We start from the raw sequence: 26,654 nt of genomic DNA on the forward strand, positions 1-26,654 counted from the left end.
TCTCAGTAAAACTGGAAAAACTTTCTTATAAGAAAATGTGAAGTGGAAAAAGATTCAAAACCATACATGTGCTATGAATGATGCTATTTGAGAAAAAAATGAAGGAAAACTAGTTCCCATTTGTGTATAATTACCCCATCCCAGTTGCTGTGCCTGGATATGCTTTTTAAAAATACATCTTCCTAAAATCCTTCACGTCTCCCTAATCCTAAACCCTATGAGAAAGATACCATTTTCTGCTTTTTATGAAACCAGGAAATAGAGACCCAGAGCTCAAAGTTCCAAAGGTAGAAGGTAGTTACCGCAAATCCCTTATTGTTAGCAGCTTTACTTATAGTGTATCTCCTATGTAAACCCAGGGGGAAAACTGGAAGGGAAGATATCAACATGAGTACTATGCTGAATGATAATTTTATAGGTTAGTACTTTTTATTTCCAAGCTTCTATTATGTTGTGACAGTGTTTATACAAATAGATTTTTTAAACGTATTACATTTTATCATTCGAAATGGCTGATATTTCCATTCAGACATCAGTTGAATCATCTGCCATTTATGTAGATATGGAGTAAGCTTACTCTAAGATGATAAAAGTCATGGTTCCCAAATATGGAGCTACTGGTATTGATTTGACTGGCTGGTCATTAATTTGAGATCTTTGTTCTTTTTTAATATAGACATTTTCAGCTATTAAATGTAATAGCTCTGATGCAAAGAGCTGACTCATTTGAAAAGACCCTGATGTTGGGAAAGATTGAAGGCAAGAGGAGACGGGGACGACAGAGGATGAGATGGTTAGATAGCATCACCGACTCAATGGACATGAGTTTGGGTATACTCCAGGAGTTGGTGATGGACAGGGAGGCCTGGCGTGCTGCAGTCCATGGGGTCACAAAGAGTCAGACACAACTGAGCGACTGAACTGATTTGAACAGCTATTAGTTTCCTCTAAACACTGCTTTTGCTGCATGCCACAGTTCGGTGTCTATTATTTTCATTTTCAATTGTCTCAAAGTGTTTTCTAATTTCTCTTGTGATGTCTTCTTTGACTCATTGGTTATTTAAGGGTGTGTAGTTTAAGTTGTACACCTTGTGAATGTCCCAAATTTCCTTCTGTTATTGACTTCTAATTTCATTCCACTGTAGTCTGAGAACATATTTCCCATGATCTCAGTCCTTTCAAATTTATTAAGAGTTGTTTTACGGCCTAACATGAAACAAGTCTTGGACATTATGCCATATGTGTGCCTAAAAAGAATATGTACTCCGATGTTGTTGAGGGGAATGTTCCACTAGTTAGCTTATAGCATTACTCACATTTTCTGTTTCTGCTATAGACTGAATGTCTGTGTCCTCTTGCCCCAAATTCATATTTTGAAGCGTAATCCACTGTATGATATTAGGAGGTGTGGGGACTTTGGGAGGTGAAAAAGTCATGAGGGTGCAGCCCTCATGAATGGAATTAGTGCCCTTATGAAGGAAACTGCAGAAAGCTTCCTTGCCCCTTCAGCTGTGTGAGAACACAGGGATATGGCCGTCTATGAAACAGGAAGCAAGTTCTCACCAGATACCAAATCTGCTAGTGCCTTGATCTTGGACTTCCCACTCTCTAGAACTGTGAGAAATGAATTTCTGTTGTTTATAAAGCACCCAGTCTATGGTCTTCTTATATACCAGCCCAAACAAACTGAGACAATTTCCTTGTTGATCTTCTGTCTAATTATTCTATCCATTGTTGAAAGTGGAGTACTGAAGTTGCCTGCTGTTATTTTCAGTTGTCTATTTCTCCCTTCAATTCTGTTAGTTTTTGTTACACGTATTTTGTGGGTCTGTTGTCAGGTACTAAACACACTTCATCAAGTGTCTGAGTACATCAATTTGCCCTTCTGCCAACACTCTCAGAATGAGCCTTTGAATCAGCAAGAATAACTGTGATATGTAATGCTTAACATTTAGGAGTAATGAACGCCTTATGTTCTCCTCGAGCAGAGATGGCATCTTTCCGGATGACTGGTTGGTGAATATGTCTTATCTGGACATAGATGTTCTTTGAAAAATACATCCAAAGAACTCTTGAAAATTCAATGATTTTCTTCTGGATTTACATATGTTTCTCCCCCTTTGAGGAAAATGAGCCAATCTTTACATTTTTCCTAATTGTTTTCAGTTTCCCAGAGGAATAAAATTATAATCAATAAATTAAAGTCAAATTTCTGAGACCTTTACTGATTGTGGCCAACAATGTTACCTTCAGTCCTTGACAGAAAAGTTAGTCTTGCTTTTAGGTAGTAATCTCCCAGAGAGTGCACGAACCTGGAAAGTCTGTAAGAACACATTTCTACAGACTTGCTGTGGTCAGGGCACCAGTAATGAGGCATGTGTGCTCAAGATGTACCCAGTGTGCCCTGGCCTTTGAAAAGCTATATCCTAGCATGATAAGAAGATTTTAAAAAATAAAATGAATAGTTTTATAATGATTGTGACAGCATAAACAGGTGATGCCAGAGTTGCCACAAAGTGCTTGATGAAGAAGGCATGCCTCCCCAACAGGACATGATAATGGCTCTTTTCAAAACTGCAAACTCTAGAATCAAGGCTGGTTGGTTAATGTTGGGTACAGGATAGAGACTAACTTGACACCAGGGGGCTGCATATGGGTGTGCAGGAGTTACAGATCGTTCCAATTCACTCTCACTTACTGCCCTACAGCAATGTTTCTTAAAGTATGGTCCAATGCCCACTGGGTGACTTTAAAAGACTCTGATTCCCAAATGCAAGTGCTTCCCTCAGTTCAGGCCAACTCCCCTGGTGGCTCAGATGGTAAAGAGTCTGCCTCCAGTGTGGGAGACTAGGGTTCAATCCCTGGGTCAGGAAGATGCCCCGGAGAAGGGAATGGCAACCCACTCCAATATTCTTGCCTGGAGAATCCCCTGGATGGAGGAGCCTGGCAGGCTACAGTCCATGGGGTCGCAAAGAGTTGGATATGACTGAGTGACTTAATTTTCTTTCTTTCTTTCCTTCAGTTCTTACAGGAAAATGGAGATTCATTTCATAGACTTTCTATATACATGGCCGAAAGCTAAGCGGGTTATTAAGAATCACTAAAATTTTGCATTTTTCTAAAACCCTGGTTTTGTCTGCTGTCATTAGATCTGACTGTCGCACAGCACATGGCCGTGCTGCAATGTCCAACACAGAGAGGAGGAGTTCCTGCCACTTCAGAAGGACAATTTCTTTCTAGTGCTTCATGGCTTCCAGGGCTTTCAATTGCTGCTATCTTCGTGTTCATTAACATAATTGTAGAACTCTTCTTAGGGTTTATCTTTGTTAATCATTCTTCTCCTAATTGCTACATTGCCACTACTTTGATACTTATTTTGTTCCTCTCTAATTCTTTGTTATCACTGATTTCTTTAATTGCTGGAAAAAGAGAAGAGATGATGTGGGTGGGCTGTAGGATCTTGTTTTGCTCTGCCCTGAAAGTCTAAGAAGTATTGCCCTAGAAGAACTCTTTGGTCTCAGCAGGCTGGTCCACTAATGATGCGCTGGACAACCCCTACACTCAGAAATTATCTCTGAGCCTCTGTTTAAATCATTCCATTCCTACCACCTCCTTGCAGTTGTCCCTGATGCCAAATCATTGTGAGTCTCCCCCTCTAGTGAGTCATAACCTTGCTTTATTCTACTGACTACTAGTCATAGGGCGTCATAAAGCCACGGGATATCTCGAATCACTGAGAGGCTATCTAATTCTTGAATTGTTACCTATCTTTTGAAGTATTTTGTATTTATGTTTCCATTAAGATAAAAGTATCCTGAGAGCAGTGACCAAGTTTGACATCTATTGATCTTGTAGAGCAGAATGAAGTGCCCACAGTACAGAAGCTAGTTACAGAGGTTCTTTACTGGGCTCCTGTGGTCTGATCTGAGGGTTGGGAGGGAGCAGAAGTGGACACAGAGTCTATTGGACAACAGCCCTTAGCAATCCTCCAGGTTCCCAGACCCCATTCATGAAGTCTGAGGTGGCCTCTGCTTCAGCTACAGACAGGCTGACAGTGGCTTTTGACAGTGGACGTGGGGTTGGAGATTACTGATCATGCAACAAACAAGTAGGTATGTGAGCATGAGAGGGCCCTTGGTTTTCAGGCATTGCTGCTGCTCCTTTCTCTTCATCTAACCCCCAGGCTTGCTTAAATCACCCTCTGGCCACCTTGAATAGCAGCCAGGAGACTCCTGAGAGGTACGGGAATGAATACCCGCCTTCCCCTGCCCCAGCGTGGGTTAGGGCCCCACTGGGGATTCTCCTGTCTTTCTTGGTCTTGAGTCAGTATGTACTGTCCCTTTGTTGCCTGGTTCTGGTTTCTGAGGAGGTTTAGGCCCTAAGTCCTTTGCCATAAGCTATGATTAGATCTCTAAATGGCTAGTCACTGGCCTTTATGATTCTTATCCAAAGTGTTTTTTATTGATATTCCTGAATAATTCTAGCCATAACACAGGACATGGAAAGAGTTTGAAATCTCACTTAAAAGAAGTGCTGATCTTAGCTAGAAGGAGGTGCTCCTCTGTCTTATGTCTAGAGTATTATAATTGTTATACCCTAGACTTTGAATCTTGTGGTTTTCATAGCTTGAGTGTTGTTGTTTTAGTCACTCAGTCATGTCCAACTCTTTACGACCCCATGGACTGTAGCACACCAGGCTCCTCTGTCCATGGGATTTCCCGGGCAAGACTACTGGTGTGGGCTGCCATTTCCTTCTCCAGGGGATCTTCCAGACCCAAGGAACAAACCCTTATCTCCTGCAGTGGTAGGCAGATTCTTTACCACTGAGCCACCTGGGAAGCCCTCCTAGTTTGGTACTGTGGACTTACTCAGTTTTCAGACAATGACCTGTTCGATTAAATCACTGAACAAGGTGGGAGGGGGTTCAGGATTGGGAACACGTGTACACTCGTGGCGGATTCTTGTTGATGTATGGCAAAACCAATACAATATTCTAAAGTAATTAGCCTCCAATTAAAATAAATAAATTTAAATTTTAAAAAATCACTGAACAATAATACACAGTGAGGGTAGGTGATGAAGGGGTGGCCCAAAAGGGAGGAAATCAAATCCAACCAGTGAGGAGCTAGATGATAGCTGGTCCAGGGTATTTACTGCTTATGATTCCAGCTAATCAGTCAATGTTAAGAAATCCTCTCCCTCCGTGACCATAAACCATGACCATGGAGGTCTCCAAATCCGACAGATTTGCAGAAGCATTGATGCGTCAAAATCAAAACAGCTTACTACCTCTCCTACAAAAATAAAGATCACTCCTAGGCTCAAAACAGTGACTGTCTTCATCAGGAATTCAGGTCAACCAGCTGGACAATTTAAGTTTTTATATTCCTGTAGAATAAGGACAAATGGGCTTCTCTGAGTGATTTTGCATTATTAGAATTTGTTCAGGAGGGAAGAATCATTCAAGTCTTCTCTGAGATAATGAAGTAACAAATAATATATTCTGGCTATTGTGGTACCATTTTGATATTTTATTGAGTTGCTATTGTTCTCTATTACCATAACCACAGATTCAAGTCTACAGAATCAGTCTCACTGCTGAATAACACCACAGGATCCTCTCTGAACTAATTTTAAAACACATTCCTTTGAATCTTTAAAACTAAATTCTTCTGCAACTGGAACTGGGGTTAAATTTAGGTCAACAAGAATTTCATAAAAGCAAAAATCCCTTTAAAGTTTGCATTAAAAATTCATGTGTCTAACTGAACAGCCTTGGTTGGGTGATGATAATAAATATTACCAAAAGTTCGTTTCAGTCCTGGGGACTTTCTCACAAGAAACTTCTGTTGCCTCATCCCAGACATATTGGAATATTTCATCTGAGCTTGGCAACGCAAGCAGTACTGAGTAAAATGACACAGAGTCATCAGTTCATTTCACCCTGTCGTAATGAATACCGAGTGTGTATGGCTTCAGATCACTTCCTGCTATGTCACTTTCTCCTCATCCAGGTTCCTGGACTCACTCTATGGTCATAGAATCTACTGTGTTTTGTTCTGATTCCTTTATTCTTTCATATAACTATACTGAAAACACTGGATACTGTTCTGTCCTTTTGACTTGAAACAGCTCCTCTCTCCACTATAAAGGAAGCTTATCAGCAGAAGTTACCTGTAAATGCCGTGGTAAGTCCGCATCAGCGTGATACATGTAGCACAACCATCGTCCTGTGTGGGGCTGTCTCACTAAGAAGGGGACTAGGAAGGGGAAGGCAGCCCAACATCCTCAGTGGCCATCTGACTGCTCCGGGAATAAGACAGGCCTCAAAGCTTGGTTTACATACCAGAAAACCTTTGTGCCAGAAGCTCTGGTCTAACGTGAGAGTGCCAATACTTAGTAAACACTTCTGGAATTCCAGACTTCTTCTGTGGAAGGGTTTCATAAACCATTTTTATAGTGGTCTTTTTGAGATAAAGGAAATAGTTTTTCACTCACCTTTTTTCTTCCAACTACTGTTCAGCTTTGGGGACATACTTCAGTTCACTTTTAATGTTCTGGATCTCCGATAGGTTGACTGCTGGAAGTTTCTTAGCTCCTGGAATTGGCTTCTTCTCCTCGTCCGAAGTGGGAGGAGCACCCTAAAGAAAAAATAGAAAGATTTAGCTCACTGAAAAAGACATATGGTCTCTATGGGTCATGGACATGAAGCCGAAAAAAATTAAAGCAAAAATAACATCAGTGTAATTCTAGCAGACTGACTTTTTCTTGTGCTGTTGTGATCCACTCAGAGTTTCAAGAAGATCTCATGTAATTTATGGAGGAATAAAGCTGGAAGAAAAACACAAGTAATTTCCCCATGACTTAGAAAACGCAAGAGTACTGTGTCTGATACAGTATCTGATAACTCATAAAAATTAGCACTAGTGAAAAGGATTTCTGTTTCCAAGAGGAGCATCTTACAAAACCAAATTTAATCTAGTGGGAAAGAAACCTTGCTGGGAAAAACTGAAGGCAGAAAGAGAAGAGGGTGACAGAGGATGAGATGATTGGATGGCATCACCAATTCAATGTGCATGAACTTGGGCAAACTCTGGGAGATGCTGAGGGACAGGGAAGCCGGGTGTGCTGCAGTCCATGGGATCGCGAAGAGTCAGACACGACTGAGCAACTGAGCAACAAAGAGTCCACCTGCCAATGCAGGGGACACAATAGACTCAGGTTCAATCGCTGGGTCAGGAAGATTCCCTGGAGGAGAAAATGGCAACCCAACCCAGTATTCTTGCCTGGAGAATCTCATGGACAGAGGAGCCTGGTGGGCTACAGTCCACAGGGTCTCAAAGAGTCAGATACAACTGAGCCACTGAGCATGCAGGCGCACGCGCACACACACACACACATACACACACATACATCATAATATCATAAGATGCCTTAAAGGCAGAGTTTGTAGACCGTTAGTACACAGCCTCCTCTAACAATGACTTGGTCCAGGAGTTTTCTGTTTTTTCGTTTGGGGCCTATTGGCTGCCAGCCTTTGTTCCAATGATGTTTCTGGGGTACAGAAACAAACAAACTGACATAAGCAAAACCTCTTTAAATCTGGGTGGGAGAGGATGCAGCGGCAGAGGAGGGCTCTCCCCTCCTACTTTGCAAAGCATTTTACGTTTTCTGTTTTTCTGTTGTGGCTTTAGAGCTGGAGCACATTCTATACTTGTTTTGGTGGCTCCACCAGCTATTGGTAGGGGCTTCCTTGATAGCTCAGTTAGTAAAGAATCCGCCAGCAACTCAGGAGACCCCGGTTCGATTCCTGGGTCGGGAAGATCCGCTGGAGAAGGGATAGGCTACCCATTCTAGGATTCTTGGGCTTCCCTTGTGGCTCAGCTGGTAAAGAATCAGCCTGCAATGTGGGAGACCTGGGTTCTATCCCTGGGTTGGGAAATCCCCTGGAGAAGGGAAAGGCTACCCACTCCAGTATTCTGGCCTAGAGAATTCCATGGACTATATAGTCCATGGGATCCCGAAGAGTCGGACACGACAGAGCAACTTTCACTTTCACCAGTTACTGGTACAGAAGCGCACAGGCACACTTGTGGATAGCTGTTTAGCTGATTAATCCTGAAAATGTCCCATAGTGACAAATCTATGCCTCTATGTACATACACCAAACACACAGATTAACGAGGGCTGTAAAACAGTAAGATCCATTGCTGTTTGTGGCTCCTGGAACCCCAACTAAGTAGTGCAGATGGTTGCTGGTTAGCTCCTTCCTCCTATTTGCTAGTGGTGAGGTGCCCAGTCTCCAGGGCCCTGGACTGGAGGTGTTGGAGGAACATTTGATCTCTGTGGCAGCCACAGGAGCACGCCTCTCGGATCAGTTTCCTGCAGGGAGGATAACTGAATGACAGCCCCAGCTGCTTTGCCCTGAGACCCGCCCATCACCAAGCTGAGGTCACACTTCCCACGGCTGCTCGTAGCCAATGGCTGAGCGTCATAGGATCCGAAGGCGGGCTTGCTTCTGGGAGACCTGGGCCTCCTCTGGGAAGGACTCGAGAATTTTCCTGAGAACAGCACTGTTGGCTAGGTCACTTCAGCCCCATGATCCTTCATCTGCATCACCGGCTCATGTTTCCTGACAAGTGTTTTCCCAGTAAATACTTCGCCCGTCGAATCTCCTCTTTGGGTCTGCTTCTTGGAGGCCCAGACTAACATAGGCTCTCCGTGAGACTGGCAGAGCTCCACCTGCTGGGCCAGCAACTGAGTGAACCGGTTCAGTTATGGGAAAAAGAAGAAAGCGCACGCTTATCTCAGGGTCAAGCCCTGTGCCGTAGGCGTGCCAGCCGGTCCTGTAACTCGGGTAGTAAAGCCCATGCTGTGCTTTAGCCCCCATCGAGCTCCTACATCTAGTTCTCAAATTGTCTGAACCCTAAAGGGAAAGGGAAGAAAGCTTCCCAGACTTCTGGTGCATGTACAGGAATGCTTTTAAATTGTTTATTTCAAGGGCTGAGTAGAAATATAAAATAGTAAGGTGCTTATCTTCTCCTAGAGGCTAGTGGTTTTTCCTCTTGTCATTTTCTTAGATTCTGGCGCAGTGCTAATGAAATAGCTAACATGTCATCCACACGAAATGATAGTCCTGCAGTGTCAACTCTACCTTTGTAAATACCCGCAGAGTGTTGTTTCCCTGAGTCACTGTACAGAGCCATAGGCTCAGCTTCTTTGCATCCTTTGTGCACATTCATCATTTATAAATGCAGGTTTAGAAGCAGTGGATAAACCTGTTAAAGCTCCACCTGGAGGACAAGGTATTCCAAAACCTTCTTCATTAGGCTTTTGAAAAGAAATTTTTAACAAGGCTGTAAGGTGTTCTTTTTAGAAAATATATGAGTAGTGGTGAGATGAAAAATGTTTCCTCACTTATAAACATTCCCATGGTTGTTAGGTGGATAGAGCTTAATACAGAAGCATGAAGGAGAAAAATATTTCTGATACCTTCTGTTAAGTTCCTAGATGAGTCACAGTCACTTTCTAATTTCAAAATGTGCTCTATTACCACAATTAACACCTAAAGCCCATGTGTGCAGTTATGTGTCTGTGTGCAAAGATTTATTGTGTGAACATACACAGTTAAAGGATGATAATATTGGACATTAGGCATTTTCCTGGAAATTTATTAAAACCTCAGTGCACTGTGATTTTTATTTATCGAGGTAAAACTTTTAGCTCTTGATTTGGTAGGGTCACAAATAATGGAAAGTTATAAGTGTATATATTTAAGAAGTAGGTTTTAAGACATTGACTCAGGAAGGGGTTAGTGGTGGTACATGCTCTTAGTTGAATCTTCTCTCATCTTTTAAAAAATAATGTGAATCAGATTCCATTTTTTTCTATGAATTTGTTATCATAAGAATTATAATACATTAAGGCATGAACAGGCAGGGTCCAGATGGCGCCATTTGGCTGAGCATGCTTTCTTTTCTTTTGTAAGTAGATATGTGAATTAAGAAAGAACATGGAAGACATTCTTTGGTTTTAGATAAAACTTGAGAGACAGCTTATCAACCCCCATGCCAGTCCCAGTTTCAGGAATGGCTATTGTCAAACAGAAATGTCCCTTTTGGGGGTGACAGAGTATTTGTAACATCGAGCAAAATGATGAACCATCTCCCAGCTATCTCACCTTCCTCTTCCTCTTTACTGCCAGGTGCCCTGAGTTTCCCCCTAAATTCTCTTCTGTACAATAGTACACCCTGATGTGCTCTTTATGCTCAACCACTGAAGACTGAATAATAACAGCAAGCACACTGCTAACACATTCAATCCTCACAGCAATCTTCAATCAACAACCATTGTTATCCCTGCTCTGCAGTTGAGTAAACTGAGGCACAGGACTGGGGGGAGGGGTAAGAAACTTGCCCATGGCCTCACAGCTAGAAAGTAGTGAGACCAGAATTCAACAGTGTGTTTGCATTGTGTAAAGGGAACAGGCGGAGGGGGAAATAATGAACAGAAAATCCCGATGTGCTATTTTGTGGCTCGATAATGATGGAATTTGTGTCAAAAGTAAGATTTGGGAGACAGAGTAGGGGCTTGTCAGTATCCTTCAAATCACTTTAATCAAGCAGCTGCATTATCTTAGGCAAAAGACCAGCCCAGCTTCTCAAGATCTGGTTGTAAGGCTTCTGTGTTGGGCACAAGCCAAGTTCTGGCTGGGCAAAGCAGATGGAGAGCGCCCTCCAGCTCTGCGAGCAGAGCAAGGGCTCACAGAGACCGTAGGTGGGTGGGAGGCCTTCCTGGCTTCCTGCTAGGGTCCCTCCTCTTATTCACATCTGAGGTGGTGGCAGGATTGAGATGGGGGAGTTCCTGGCTGTGACAGAGGTGGCCTGTTCTGTTCAGGGATAGTATATTATGTCCTCAACTTTAGACAGTAGTTATCTTAATGCAAAGCTAGGCAATGAATCCCAAATCTAAGAAAGTGAGCAATTCCAAGGAATACCAGACCACCTAACCTGCCTCTTGAGAAATCTGTATGCAGGCCAGGAAGCAACAGTTAGAAGTGGACATGGAACAACAGACTGGTTCCAAATAGGAAAAGGAGTACATCAAGGCTGTATATTGTCACCCTGCTTATTTAACTTATATGCAGAGTACATCATGAGAAATGCTGGACTGGAAGAAACACAAGCTGGAATCAAGATTGCCAGGAGAAATATCAATAACCTCAGATATGCAGATGACACCACCCTTATGGCAGAAAGTGAAGAGGAACTAAAAAGCCTCTTGATGAAAGTGAAAGAGGAGAGTGAAAAAGTTGGCTTAAAGCTCAACATTCAGAAAACAAAGATCATGGCATCCGGTCCCATCACTCCATGGGAAATAGATGGAGAAACAGTGGAAACAGTGTCAGACTTTATTTTTGGGGGCTCCAAAATCACTGCAGATGGTGATTGCAGCCATGAAATTAAAAGACGCTTACTCCTTGGAAGAAAAGTTATGACCAACCTAGCTAGCATATTCAAAAGCAGAGACATTACTTTGCCGACTAAGGTCCGTCTAGTCAGGGCTATGGTTTTTCCAGTAGTCATGTATGGATGTGAGAGTCGGACTGTGAAGAAGGCTGAGCGCCAAAGAATTGATGCTTTTGAACTGTGGTGTTGGAGAAGACTCTTGAGAGTCCCTTGGACTGCAAGGAGATCCAACCAGTCCATTCTGAAGAAGATCAACCCTGGGATTTCTTTGGAAGGAATGATGCTAAAGCTGAAACTCCAGTACTTTGGCCACCTCATGCAAAGAGTTGACTCATTGGAAAAGACTGATGCTGGGAGGGATTGGGGGCAGGAGGAGAAGGGGACAACAGAGGATGAGATGGCTGGATGGCATCACTGACTCGATGGACGCGAGTCTGAGTGAACTCCGGGAGATGGTGATGGACAGGGAGGCCTGGCGTGCTGAAATTCATGGGGTCGCAGAGAGTCGGACACAACTGAGGGACTGAACTGAACTGAACTGAACTGAAACTGGATAGTAATAGAAAAGCAGGGCTGTACAGGTTAGTTGAATTCAGATTCCATTATCCCATTCAAACTATGTGGCAAGAGGTGGCTCGGGCCTTGCAGCCAAGCCACGCACCTAACTGTTCGCCTGCAATACTGTTTTCATGAGAACCTTACTCCAACGTTCAGCCCAGATACCGCCCCTCCAGAAGATCCCACGAGCTCTTACAATAAGGGATACCACCCTTCACCAGCATCTGCATCCATGAGCCCCACGAAAAAGATGTAGCTCAACTCAGGAAACATTCCTGGGGTCTCCGGATCTCTGTGGATACCTTGTTCCCTCTATCCCACAAAGCATGTTGGCTGGCCATTTGTTTATGTGGTTGGTCATGAAATAGGTTTTCACAACCCAGGCTGTTATCAGGGTTTAGCCATTTTGGAATGTGCTGGAACCGTCAGACTGGAAACAAGGCAAGAGTAAAAGCAGATTTCCTAACTGGGACACTCATGTGGAGAGAGTACCAGCTATAAAGAAGTGAGGGCCATGTCTACCACAGAGGAAGATGAGGGGCAAGCCTCCAAAACAATCGTCATATCAGTCAGTTTAGTGAGAAAAGAGAGTCAAGCTACCTTGCAACTGTTTGCCAGACACAGTGACAGACACAGCTTAGGAGGAAGCACAGGAAGAAAACAGAATTAATAAAGAAATTAAGAAAAACAGATGAATGGAGATGTGGGAAAAATGCCTTTCTGCCCTCCCTTCCACTTCCCTGGGCTATTTTCTTACAACATGCAAAATAATAGGCCCAGGAGTCCTTCATAAAAATTGGATAATTCAGTCAGTCAGTGAGCAGTCATTTATTCAATACCTGCTAGGTTATGCCATGTCCATTATATCACTGACTCTTTCCTTACAGAGACCCTTGGAGAAATGAGGGAGATCGTATTTTGCAAACAGAGGTTCAAAAGGAGAGTTCATGATCATGAGCTAACTGGTGGCCAGATTAGCAGCAGCAGAACTTGAAATTATCTACCGTTAAATCAGAGTGGGGCTGGATCTTTTCAGCTTTTATGTTCAAAATGTTACTCATCAAGGGTGACTGAAATTCCAGAACTTGGTGATGTCACTCAAAGATTCTATCTCCTTTCAAAACTTACCTTTCTCTTTATAGAAGGCTGGAACCACTAACTTAGGACCACATCCAGTAATTATTTATGAGAAAGGAAAAGGTTAGATGCAGGACAACCAAAGTTTTATTAGGAAATTTTGAAATGCTGATTCTTTTGGACCAAATACCAAAAAGGTCACCTACAAAGTTTAAAGAAATCTTTTCACCTTTTAAAAAACAAAAACAAAATACAGTTTGCAGTGCCCTGTGACTTTATTTTTTGTTCCAAGACCTTAAACTTTTTTTCAGACTCAGACCTTCCAAGTTTCATCAGTAAATTCACAATTGAGAAAAAATATAAACATTTGGATGGGGAACTATTCTCTTATTTTTTTTGTACCCATGATGAATTTTAGATCCCATTTTAGAAGACTGGGTATTTGAATTTGGAGGAAAGGTAAAGAATTAGAGGGAGGGGGAAAATCCAGAAATTGATAGACTCCCTTGCAAGTTTCTCTTTTCAAAGGAAATATCCAGGGATTGGGGCTTTCTGTTTGAATCCGCAAGTAATTTAATGTGCTTATTACCTGCGTTCCCACCAGGGTTCATTGCTCATCAGAAGCTGTACTAAGTGTATCCTGCTCAATTCAATAAAAGCTTTGGAGTGAAAACTTACCAAGCTCATGACTACACTAAACGAAGAGCATCTGAGAGGTTCCACTTCCCCCTACATATACACACACACAGACACAAACGCACACACACACAAGCAGACACACAAGCTGACATACACAATGAATAAATAAACTAGATGCCAGACTCAGCATCTTCAAGTACCTGGGCCAGGCACTTAGAGTCAGCTGAAGGGAAGTGGGGGGCAGTGTTTCAATGGCTGACTGAGCAAGAAAGCCAAAGTCTGTGTGATGACTCCTTGACCCACATCCACCTGTGGCCTCCTCGTCCTGGAAAGCTGGCCCTCGCCTTGCCTCTGGGCCCTGTCTAGTCAGGATATTGGAGGAGAAAGATGGAGCTGAGTTCTGCCAGCTCAGTTTTCCTCACCTCCTCCGTCTCCGGAGTACATTCTTTTCTTCTGGGGGGTTGCCCAGCTCCTGGCCGAAAGGCTCCCATTGGGATATTGATATTTGCCTAAAACAGAAAGCAGGGAAGATTTAGCTTAAGAGAAGTAAGAAACGGCAATAACATTCTGAGACGGTAATCATTGTCAGGCAAAACAAATCTGAAAAGTACATCTTTAAAGCTTTTCACCTCAAGAAAATTGCTATAATGACAGTACAAAAATATGCAAAGGATAATTTGACTTCCATTTATTCCACATTTGTGGTACTCATCCTTAGGTCTGTGCAGTGATTTCACAGCTCCCTACTGGCTGAAAGAATTGGAAGACAGTTTGTTCTGGCTGTTGCCCTCCTGTGGTGCTTAATATTTTCTGCTCTCTGGGATGTAGAAGGAACACATAATTCTAGGAGAGGAGGCAATGGCATTTGCACAAACCATCCCACACCTTAGTCCTCTTTCAGCTGCCTACAGATTTACCACAGGAGGAGGGCAATGATACCTCCTAAACCACCTCTTCCTTCCCATAATGTTCTATGGCTATTCTCACACTTCCTTAAGTGAAACTGAAAGTGAAGTTGCTCAGTCGTGTCCGACTCTTTGCGACCCCATGGAATGTAGCCTACCAGGCTCCTCCCTCCATGGGATTCTCCAGGTGAGAGTACTGGAGTGGGGTGCCATTTTCCTTAGGTCTCTGTAATTGACACTCTTTTACCTTCTCCCTGACACACCACTGTGTGGATCAGTGCATGAGGAAAGTGCTGGAAAGTCAAGTTCATTGGTATCACAGTTCATGGATTCTTCTCCTTCAAGATGACATACTAATTTCCATCCATTAGTAAAAATAAAATACCTTCTAGAACACACTAAATATGCTAAACATTAAATTATGGAAGGAAAATAAATGACAGTAATTCAGACTTGGGAAAGAGAATATGTAAATTTGAATTTTGTGCGTATTTCATCTGTTATCAAAAGGCAAGAATGTTTAATGCAGACCAAAAACATCTTCACCCAGGAGTATCACTCATATAAAACAAGCATAAAGACTTTTCTTTAAGGCAGAATGTATTTTTTCCACTTGAGATAAAAGTGTTGCCTTATGAGTAATTGGATATGTGGGCTTGAAAAATTGAAGTTGCACTTTGATGTTATGAATGAAAATGATGCCTGAGCAAAGGGAGCAAAATATTTTGTTACCTTATGACTCAATTTAGACAATTTTGGTACCACAGCAAATGGGATCATTAGGAGGTATGGTATTTGAAACTGCCTGATATGAGTTCTGTTGCCAGGGGAATGTTTAACTCAAGACACAAAAAGTATCCAGTGTCCATGTTCATGCAACATGGAGGATCTATGTCCTGTTCTGTGTGACTTTTTCCACATAGAGGCTTTAAAACTTTCTTCCCTCCTAGAATAAGGCTGATCCCACAGAAAAGAAACAGATTAAAAGTGTTTGTGGTACGTATCCAGGGAGGTCCATCACCTTTCCTAGGGCAAAAACATGCCAAGAAGTATTTGGGGTCAGTATGTATCAGATATGTTCAAATATAATCACAACACAATTTTAGAGGGAAGCATTTTGCAAATACTAAGGCTGAGCCTTCTATGCTATTTCTCTGCTTAGTGGAAGCATCAGGCGACCTTAAGAGGGAGGAGAGGGAGCATAAGACAAGGGGGAAAGTATGTCTTATATGGTGGCAAATACTGTAGCATACTTCATGAATTCCAAAATGCACCTCTTTTAATATCTCTGAAATCAGAGTGCCTTACAGGCAATGGTATCTTAATTTTTAATAGGTGCATTGGTTTTATTTCTTAGCAAGACATAAAATACTGGTGTTTTACAATAGGCAGTGTCTTTGATTGGTTGAAATATCATTAGGGTTCTGAAATAAGATCAAAACAATGTAAACAAGACTCACTGAGGATGATATATATTGAACTTTCCACTACTACAGTTTCGGTGAAAGAGGGGAAAAGTTGATATAGGGATTATTTGGAAAAAAGTTAACTGGCTAAAAGTTTAATTAGATCACCACCATCCTTACCCATTTATTACACATTTACAGAGGGCATCTTCCTAATAGGAAGTTCAAGTTCATCATTGTTTCTGAAATATAAGATTAGTAAGCTAACCCATTTAATCAAGTGTGTATGCTCTATGGTAGGTTGTGGTTTTCAGTAATGGAACATGTAAAAATCATCAGGACAATGTATTTAGTAAAGCGCATGGTCAGGAAATACCACCTTTTCTTGCTCAAAGATTGATTTTAGCAATGCATGTGGCCTCTCCATGGTCCATGGGTGGCCTATGGTAGTAAAAAAGAGCCCACTGCTAGGAGTGGCTACAGCTACTCTCTGCTTGGAAAAGTGACAACTGCTCTGAGTCACATCTTCCCCATTTGTTCAATATGAATATTAGGCTTCATTAGTGGTTTTCAAACCTCTTGTCCATGGAACCTTTCTTTTAAGTAAAGCACGGTGAGACTATCTAAAATGCAGGCTCAGTGGAGATGGACCTGCTCTGGCCAAGGTGATGGGGTGCCCAGATCCCACCTCCTTCCCCCAAGGCCTGGGCCATGAGCAGTTCCAAGGAACTTGGGGCCCAATCTGACAGCCATTGAAAGGGATCATCCCTAAGTGGATGAGTATTGATGTACATTTAAAATGTTCACTCTGCCCATGATTAAGATGTCTGTAATTACTTTTAACCACTTTAGCATAGACTGTGATATTTTATGTACACAGATTGGTTTAAACTGCAGTTGTAGGGCACTCCATTGCTCTAACTGGCAATTCATCTTCCTGGGGTGGTTAGGTAATAAAATATCACTAAGACTGCATTCTCCAGACTGCTGCTTCAAGTGTTTTCTGTTAGCCTCATCTCCACCAATGCCTGAGACTTTAATGTTTGTAGACATGTCAAAAATAGGTGAGATAATGAAATGAGTGTTAGAAATGGCTTCTCTTGGTGAAGGTGGAGGAGGTTAAGATATGTAGAGTGGTTAAAATATTTGAGAGAACTTTCCCTCATTGCTGAACAGAGTGTCAGAATCTGATGCCTATAGCTTGCATCTTTAGATTCAAAGCTCAGAAGAGTGATCCCTAAATGGGCCTGTCTCCAGCCATTGATAATGAGGAATTCCAGCTTACAGCTGCCAGCCTGGGGCGACAGAATCCCCACGGGAATCTTTTATGCAAACTGGCAGTCACTCAGAGCACTTAAAGGGGCAAGAGGTGAGGCTTCATCCAGCTCACAGACAGACTGTGCAGATGGTTTCTGCTTGTTTGCTAACAAATGTGTGTTAACAAAGTGGCAAAGTTGGGTTGGGACTAACTTTCACCTCAGCCTCGTGGTGGTATTGTGGAACAGTGACTGCCTCTCCCCCCACCAACTGCTATGTTCACCCCAAACCCCAAGATTCAGCCTAGGTTGTTGCCACTTTCATCCTTACCACAAACTTATGAGGTTCAGGCCATCATCTTCATTTTATTCACAAAGAAACTGAGCCTCACAGAGGTTAGATGACATACTCAAAGTCACACAAACAGTTCAAGAAAAAGCCAAGATTCCAGATCCACATTCCCTGACCTTAGGGACAGACTCTATCAAACTTCTCTCCAAAGAGCTCTTTTCACTGGACCAAAGTTAACTCTAACCACTCTCACATTCTCTAAACCGGCTCTAAAACTGCAAACTCACACCTTGAGAATGGTCCTGGAAAAGGGGCACACAAATGGATAATTCTAGAATGGGCGTCAAAGGAACACTGAAAAATGAGCCATTAATTAACTGGCTTGATGCTTTTTCGTCTTTAAGGCATCACTCAAAAAACCAGGAACCTAAATGGGTTTTTTGACAGGATCCACAGCAGCCTATGAACATGTCAAGTATCCAGCCATTAATATACACACCAAGGGAATGTCGGCAGAGTGCTTTGTAAATGATTAGAGATGATTCACTAATATAATTGCAGGGTGGTGATATCTGAGTGACAAATTATAGACTAAATTAGAGCCATAGGCAAATTCCTTATCATTTGAATCTCATAGAAATGTATAGACCTATAGTGCTCTGTTTTTATTCCATCGGTGGGAGAATTGTCATGTTCTTGTTTCTTTCCGTGTCCTGCTCTGTTTGAACACAAATAAAATACCTTCTCAATGACTTGATTTTTCCATCTGCAAATTGAGCATCATATTCACTACTCAAAATGGGTTTGGAATATGAGCTACATTTTTATGAAAGAGTAAATAAACACAGAAATCAATGACCTTGGGTTGATATAAGGTTGGACTTCCTTCTTTATATAGATTCTGCATAAAGGTAAAGGAAGTGGGCTTTTATTTTTCTTTTGTAACACATTCTCTAGCATTTTTTCCATCCTTGAGATGCATTCATCTTAGATATTTTTAAATATGCCTCTGACACAGCAGACCCACTGCATCACTTTCCCAAGCTATACATAATTTGTTACATCCTCAAAGTTGGGAATGGAAAAAATCTACCAGATCATCTTTTGCCAGAACAGGATACAGTTCCCTGATAATAGACCTATCTGATGTGAAATGAATACTACACTTGATCTCACCAGGTGAAGAAAAGCTGAAAGAATTCCCTGTAAGGTAATTCCACCAGTCCCTTAATTATTTGTATTGTTCTCCTGCTTGGCTCTGGGCTTTGAGCCCAAGAATTCTGGAAACAATATTCCCTCCAAAGCTACTCCTGTGTGATTTACAATGCAATGACATCTTTACCTACTGGGTTGGGTTCTGATCGCTGCCAGCCACTGAGTACTGACAATCCCACTCCACTTTGCTTTCCAGAGCCATTGTCCTCTGATCTCCCCCTCCTCTTGGTCCCCGCTCCATCTCTCTTTTTAGTGTTCAGGCTTTGAGAGTTTCCTCCCATTGCATATTTGTTTTAGATGACTCCCTTTGGGTTCTATCTTTCATTTTCAGAAGTTTCCAGCAGCTCCTGCCAGAATCTATAGCATCCCCCATGCCTTTCTCCCATCCTGCGTGTAGAAGAACCCCTACAGGGTTGCATTTCACAGTATTTCTTCCTGCCCTTTCCTATTCTTACATCCTAGTCCTTCTCTGAATGGAGCAGGGTATGGCATTTTGAGATTTCTAGCATCTTCACAGAAGATTTTCAGAAAGAGATGTGTTTTACCTATATCTAACTAAAAACTAAGATTTCTTATTTAATATATTAGCCCAAATTAGGAAGACAGACAGACAGACAGACACACACACACACACACACGCACACACACATACACATACATACACCATCTAAAATATATTCAACCCGTTTTAAAATAAAATTCTATATCACTGGAACGCATAACTTCTTTGTCTGTAGAGATTCTTGAAATGTGAAATGGATTCAGAATACACAAAACTTTCCCACTCAATACCATTTTGAGAAACTCCCACTCAGCCCCAGTTCTTCACTCATGATGTTGAAAGGTTTTTTTCCCCTGTCTGCTCTCAACACTTTTTGTTCTCTTCAATAATTTCCTGAGTGACTCAACCATAGTCTTGTCATCCAGGGAAAAGCAGATTTCAAGAATGTACTGTACAGCTATTAAGATAATGTGTACAATTGGTTGTAGGTAGGTTATGTTTCTGATGTACTTGTGAATGTCAGCCTCAAAAAATGACATCTTTTAGTCAGTATATGGCTGTTTGCCTCATGTCACCAATATGGAGCCCTGGGCAGAGCAGCAAAGATCACCAGCTGGAAGTAGCTCTAGAGTCAAATTGCTCCATTTTAAGTTCTGGCTGCACTTCAAAGAAACCAGCATTGGAAATCATAAACAATGGATTACAGTGGTTTACCTAAGAAAGGAACAGTAGATCCAAGGTCAAAAGAAAAACGTGGTAAATGAAAGTTCAGGTTTTTTTCTCTTTTACAAATTTAAATAAAATAGTAAAGAAAGGTATGTATCATCATTATTATTTTTAGCTTTCATAAATGTATTTGATTAACTGACAAACCATGGGTGGTGATAGTCTCTTCCTTTGTACCAAGGACTGTCATATACCTGAAATCTTTTTTTCAAACTGAAAATTGTAAATGGGATTAGAGGCCCTAACACCTGTCTGTAATTATTTTTGTCGGGCTTTCTTCTTCCATGGGGCCCTTATGCCCTGGGCGATGGAGAGTGGAAGAGCAATGGTAATGGATGGGGAAAGAAAAGAAGTACTAAAACTAGGGGCATCAGGATATTCTGTTCTACACATGGATTGGGTGACAATGGAAACGTCCCATGGTAAGAGGCCACACCCTAACTAATGATGCAAGGCTCATATAATCGTTCCTCTAAAATGTATGATAAAGAAGTTAGATCTAGTTTCACAAGCAGCTTGATTAAATCAATTAAGCAGAGCGGTGGGATGCAGTGGCCACGGGCATTTGTATTTCCAGAGCACGTTTGTCACTGAGTCACTGTACTTTGTACTTTTCACTCCTAGCCGACTTACATGTAAGGTGACTTTAATCAGTGTAAACTGTTAGCTATTTCTGCTGAAATGCTGATAGCTGTTCTGCATGTCAGTTTGAGGGCTTTAAAAGGGAGGATTCAGCATCTATAAAATGGTAATTCTCTCTCAAGTAGCCTTGGTCAGTATGATTACCCTTCAGATGCTCCCACTCCTCCATCCTTACTCTGTGTGCCGAGGTGGAGATGGTAAGCAATGAGACTGGACAGTTTTGCAGGGTGGTTCCTCACATGGGCTTTGGGATCAAGCAAGCTGGGTTCAGTTCCTGACTCTTCTACTCACATGCTGTGTGATCCTGAGTGAGTGCTTTTGCTTCTCCAAACCTTTCATTATAATCCATGGAAATCCCATTGCATTGTGCCAAGTACATAGTAAACCCAGAAGAAACTGTGACTATTATTATCATCCTAATAATAAACCTTAGAAATTAGTCTCAAGAAGTTCATAGATCATATGGTAGTTCTATTTTTAGTTTTTTGAGGAACCTCCATACTGTCCTATCTGTAATGTTGAAATATCTGTAATGTTGTCCTTTATGGTGTCTGTAATGGTCAAGATCAAATTGTGAAAGGTAATAGTTATTACTATTTTAAGCTAATAGGTTTTTCAGTGTTTTTATGTAGTAATGAGTAACCTGTAAGTGTGACTTCCAAACTGATTTAAGGCAGACTGGCATACAACAAAGGGATATAAGTATATTCGACCAAAGTAAAAAGTTCGTAGACTGTTGGAGGCTGGACAGAGGATTACAGGTCATTTAATGCAGCATCACTCCCACCAGCTCCCATGCCCTTTGCAGCTCACAAGGCCCACGGGGGTGTGAAGTCACAGAGCACAGCTATGACTAGGATACAGGACTCTTTTCCGTTCAACCATGAAACTCTCAGATCTCGTGGGAAAGGACAATAATACTTCACTCACTTTGATCATCAATGGAGAAAAAGGGCCATTGATGACCCAGAGAACATTGGCTCTCAGTGGGCTGAGGCTCCGAGGAGGCCCCATGATACCTTCCAAAGGGGGTGTGTTCAGGAGGCAGGGGAGGGACAGGCAGGTGCTGCCAGTGGTCATGGTCACTTGGTCTCATTAGACTTAGTGAACAGATCGCTGATGGGGTCAGATTTCCCGGCAGCTCTAGCTTGCCTCACCACCTGTCATGTCAGATTCTTTCATCTGAAAGTATCATATCCACTTTGCCTAGTGTGCTGAGGTTACCTTGGTTGCAACTCCATTCCCATCAACAGTGGGGTTTAAGAAGCAGACTACAGAGTACAGAACCAGGGTCAGCCAACGACAGCCCATGGGCCAAATCCATCCTGCCACCTGTTTTTGCAAAGAAATTTTCACTGACACATAGCCACCCCCATTCACTTGTATATTGCTGCTTTTGTGCTGTCACAGAAGAGTTGAGTAGTGCTACAGAGACCCAGTGATCTGTAAATCTTGAAGTATTCACTATTTGGTCCTTTACATCCAGTCCAGAACCTTATCAGCTGCTTGGAAGACTAAGGCCCTCTCCAGGCTATGGAAGGATTAACTGATTTATTCAGGATATTTTTATGCCCCTGGCATAAATGAGATTTCATTAATACAATTGAAAGAAATGTGGACTTAGAATCTTCTTATAATTCAAATGCAGTCTCTTCTTCAATGTGAATGTGAAAGACAACTGTCCATGTCCTCTAAGGGTGGGTCTCATTCTGGCCTCCCTCTTACTCTGGGGCAGGGAGGAGATGGAAGCAGCTGAAGAGAAAGCAAAGCCATTCCATGCATTACTTGGATAATTAGAAGAACCGTCTCTTAAGGACTTTGTGTGCAGTAAACCAGGCACTTGCCGTACATTATTTTGTGTATTCATTATAACAATCCCGTTCAGCAGTATGATTGTCCTTATTTTACAGAAGGATAAACTAAGGCCACAGAGTGAGTGAATGGCCAGGTGGAGATCTGTAACCATTTGGCTTCATGTTGTCTAAAGCACATAGGTACAGTAATTCAATTACCTATGCCTGACTGCTAGAAGTATGGTTGACAGTGGCTTCAATTTGCTCAATCCAGACAAAACAGAGATCTAGCCGTTACTTCTAGAAGTTGGCACTGAAAAATACTATCCTACAAGATACTCATTTCGAAGGTCCAATATGTTTAAAAAGTCTTGCATATACCACTGCCTTCTTGGAAGTTATGAAGTTACTAGCAAGTTATGGACTCTGAGAAATCCTGCAGTAAGGATCCTGTTCAACTTTGCTTAATGCAGTGTTTCCAAACACTTTTTCATGGAACTCTTTAATTAACAGCATCCCATAAAACAACTCTTCCAAGAGACACACTTTGGGAACCACATGATTACAATGATGATGATTGATAATAATGGCTAATATTTATTGAGCAGTTGCAATAAGCCATGGATTGACCTAGGCATTTACACGTATGGATTCATTTAACCCTCACAACAACCCTATGAGCTCACATGTGATGAATTCCCCACTTGACAGGTGAGGAAACCGAGGCACAAAAAGGATGAAATAAGTTGCCCAGTCACATAGTCCTGGAGACCATGAGCCCCTCAAACTCCAGGATCAGGTTTCAATTCATCTTTGCATAGCTGACACTTAGTATGGTGACTGGAACAAAGCATGCGCCCAGAATATGACAGCTGAACTGGGTTAGAGATAAGATCCTAATAAAGAGAAGTGGCTAGAGTGTGTTGAATAGAATATTTAAGATCTTTAGTATTTATACAACGACGGCACTCCCTCATCAGTTGAGGTTTCTATTTGTTCTGCATAAGACCATACCCTAGATAACGTTCCTACAATAAAGCATTTTGTACTGTGTAACCATTTTCATATTTTATTTAATAGACCCTACTTTAGGTTAATGTGAGATGATAGGAAAATATCAGATAGTGTAGATCCTATTTAACCACAAGAAATAAAATTTTATTTGAAGGGGCATTAAATTAGGCTTTCTGTCTGGCATAAAATACATTGAAAGAGGTGATACCACATCTATAAGGAAGTACTGTATTGCCTTTGTTGGTAGAGTAGATGGATTTTTTAAATTTTTTATTTTTATTTTTTTAACACAAAAAACATTTTGTATTGGAGTATAGCTGATTAACAGTGTTGTGATAGTTTCAGGTAAACAGTGAAGGGACTCAGCCATACATATACATGTATCCTAGATGGATTTTTTTTTAATGCAGTATAACAGCTATTATGAACAGTCAATGAGAGGTTTTTTTAAATATTACAGACCTAAAAACATATCAAGGTCAAAATTAATAGAATACTGATGAGTTTTCATTGTAGATTTGAGGGAGGCCAGGAAGCACTAAGGAAGAAAAATCAACACATTTTCAGCTGTAAAAGGAAGAAAAGAAAAGGCAGACTGAGAGACTATGTTTTTATGTTCTGCAAAATAAAAAGGAAATTTTATGTTTAGCACTTCAAGAGCTTCAAGTGCAGTGATTAAATGGTATTATTTTTTGTCACTTTAATACAGAGCATAGAGCATTCCTGAATGATTATTATAATAACAGTTTGACCCTTAAGGAGGGCTTACTGTACTGTTTTAAGCATCTTCTGTGTGCAGCCCTAGAAGGTGAGTGCTGTTACCTTTTTACAGATGTGGAAACAGTACAAAATGGATTAAGGATTCAAGCTCCGGTAATCTCTGGCTTCACAGCCTGTACCACCAACAGCTATACACACTGGGTAACACAGACGGCTCAAAGGCTCAAGGATGCCTATAGGCCTGGGAGGCAAAATTAAGTCCACTACCAGTGTCGGATACATCAGAGACTCATCAGGGGTACACCAGAGGGCAAATGGGGCAACACAAAGTTGATTCCTGGCCGATAGGCCCTTCCGAGGTGGTTTGTTCTGTGACAGGTTTTCTGAGGTTATTATGCATCTTGCCACTGAAGGAACCCCTCCACTTAAGGCTATGCATTATCATGACAGGTAAATATACATCCCTCCACCCACTTTACCACCTGTGTGTGCTAGTGTCCTTCACCTCCCAACCTGACCACATACATGTGGTCATACAGTGTGTTGCTTATGAATAGGTGTATGTGTGATTGTGCATCAGACCCCAAGTATTCAGGAGCCGCCATATGTTCTAGAAAGTCCAGGAAAAAAAAAGTTTAAAAGTTCCATTAGAGAAAGTACAGATAACTCCATTTTGATGGAAAAGAAAGATGGAATTTTACAATAAAGCATTGTGCCCAGCATCTCAGGGTGGGAGCCATTTGAGAGTTAAACACTGAGCTCTTAAGAGAAATAACAAATTTAGTATTGAGTCAAAACAAATACTAAAAGCTTTCTCTGTAACTGTGTTTGGGCTCCAAAATGCCTGCTTCCCCTTCCCCTTATTGTAGGTAACACTTAAGTCTGTTGAAAGAACCAAAGAATTTGTTTGCTGGGAGGGCATGAGGAGACATAATAGAATATAGACTTCAAAAGATAAACACCCAAGCCTTGGGAAGAACATTTGACAAGAAAAGGACGTTTTTCAAGAACCATGTATTCTAAACAGATGAGTTGACAAACTCAATTGGATCTAAAAATTAAAATGGAATTTTAAAATTTCTATCAATGAGCATATCAAAAACTTACACATCAAAAAACATATCAAAAACATGTGCACTACATTTTTGTAGAAGGCCATTTAATTCTCATTCATAAACTTTGAATCCCTTACAATTATGCATATTTACACAGAAACAGCTTCTCCCTTCTCGGCTGTACATTACCAGCCTTTTTTCTTCCTGAATTGTACCTTATACAAGTCTTTCTTCTCTCTGTGAAGTTAATCATCAGGTGGGTGAACGATCACAGAAAGTCTGATTTATTAAGCAAACAGGCTGGAAGTTGCTGATGCGAAGACACAAACGTGTCTACTCACCTGGATGGCTCTGACATTGGAAACTGGCTGTTTCGACATATTGACGCAGTCTTATCCCTAAAAAAACAAGTAAGAAACTGTTAGAGGTGGTGGCATTCAGATTCTCAGGAGTGATAAATTTGAATTTAACTCATGATTCAACTGGGCGATCACCCCTTTCACTGGCCATATATTCTTTCAGTCTCAGTTTCCGGTTACTTAGAGACTCTCCTTCCTCAGGCCTCAGGGACAGGGAACACTAGAGCACTGGATAAATCATTCAGGAGGAGAGATGCTGAGATGCCTCGCCCCTGATGCTCCTGATAGGCAATCAGAAACTTGAAAGGCGCTATCATCTCCTTCCCTGCCCTCCTGCCCTCCTGCCCAGAACGGCAAAGCAAAGAGGTTGTGGGAATAAAACACCTTTGTTTGGGGCCTCCGAAGCTTTCTGCTTGAAACTGAACTTTTGATCTGAACTGAGTTGTTGCCAGGGCTGTGCAATCAGTCCATGGGGAGCGCCTCCCCTCCATCAAACACCCAAGGAGAAATGGTCCGTACTTCCTTCCTATTACTGCGATGCTCTCTGCTCGCTGGGCACATGTCTGTTCCAACCAGAGACGTGGGGGCCGCATCTCCCTGCTCTGTGTGTCCAAAGCCTGGGCTCTGTAAACCTGGCAGCTCCCAAGCAAGCTTCACCTCTGTCTTCTTTGCTTTTAATGAAACACTCTCTGGAAGCACACAGGACTTACGTGACAGTGTCAGATCCCCAAAGTGTAGCAGTGCTTCCTTCTGAAAGGACCTTTGCTTTCTTTCAGTTGAAGACCTGACTTCAAGCCCAGTGACTAGTGGTCGTGGTCTACTGGGGCTCAGGGAGCAGGGAACAGCCCAGCTCTGTACATGTGTTGTTTTAGCTTGGTCAATTAAATATGACAGGGTAAAGTGGTAAAGTTTGAAATTCAGTGAATTAAAAACATGCTGCTTTTTAATCCCCAAACTGTAAACTGGGTTGATTAGTGTTTCCTCAATTGACTGATGTAAGTGTGTGGGTTACTGGTGAGTAATTGAA

The 26,654-nt window shown here is 41.8% G+C and overlaps 1 protein-coding gene across 1 annotated transcript in view; it reads right to left on the reverse strand.

Annotated features, from left to right (window-relative positions):
- Positions 1-26,654, reverse strand: part of SMPX (small muscle protein X-linked) — a 50,309-nt gene that overhangs the window by 20,437 nt on the left and 3,218 nt on the right. The window contains exons 2-4 of the mRNA XM_070289858.1: positions 25,610-25,666; positions 14,165-14,251; positions 6,499-6,641 (exon numbers count right to left, since the gene is read on the reverse strand). Of these exons, the coding sequence (XP_070145959.1) occupies positions 6,513-6,641; positions 14,165-14,251; positions 25,610-25,648 (255 nt within the window). The 5' untranslated portion in view covers positions 25,649-25,666 and the 3' untranslated portion in view covers positions 6,499-6,512. The remainder of the gene's footprint in view (positions 1-6,498; positions 6,642-14,164; positions 14,252-25,609; positions 25,667-26,654) is intronic.

The sequence above is a fragment of the Ovis canadensis genome, chromosome X, assembly GCF_042477335.2.
Source record: "Ovis canadensis isolate MfBH-ARS-UI-01 breed Bighorn chromosome X, ARS-UI_OviCan_v2, whole genome shotgun sequence".
NCBI classification, from domain to species: domain Eukaryota; kingdom Metazoa; phylum Chordata; class Mammalia; order Artiodactyla; family Bovidae; genus Ovis; species Ovis canadensis.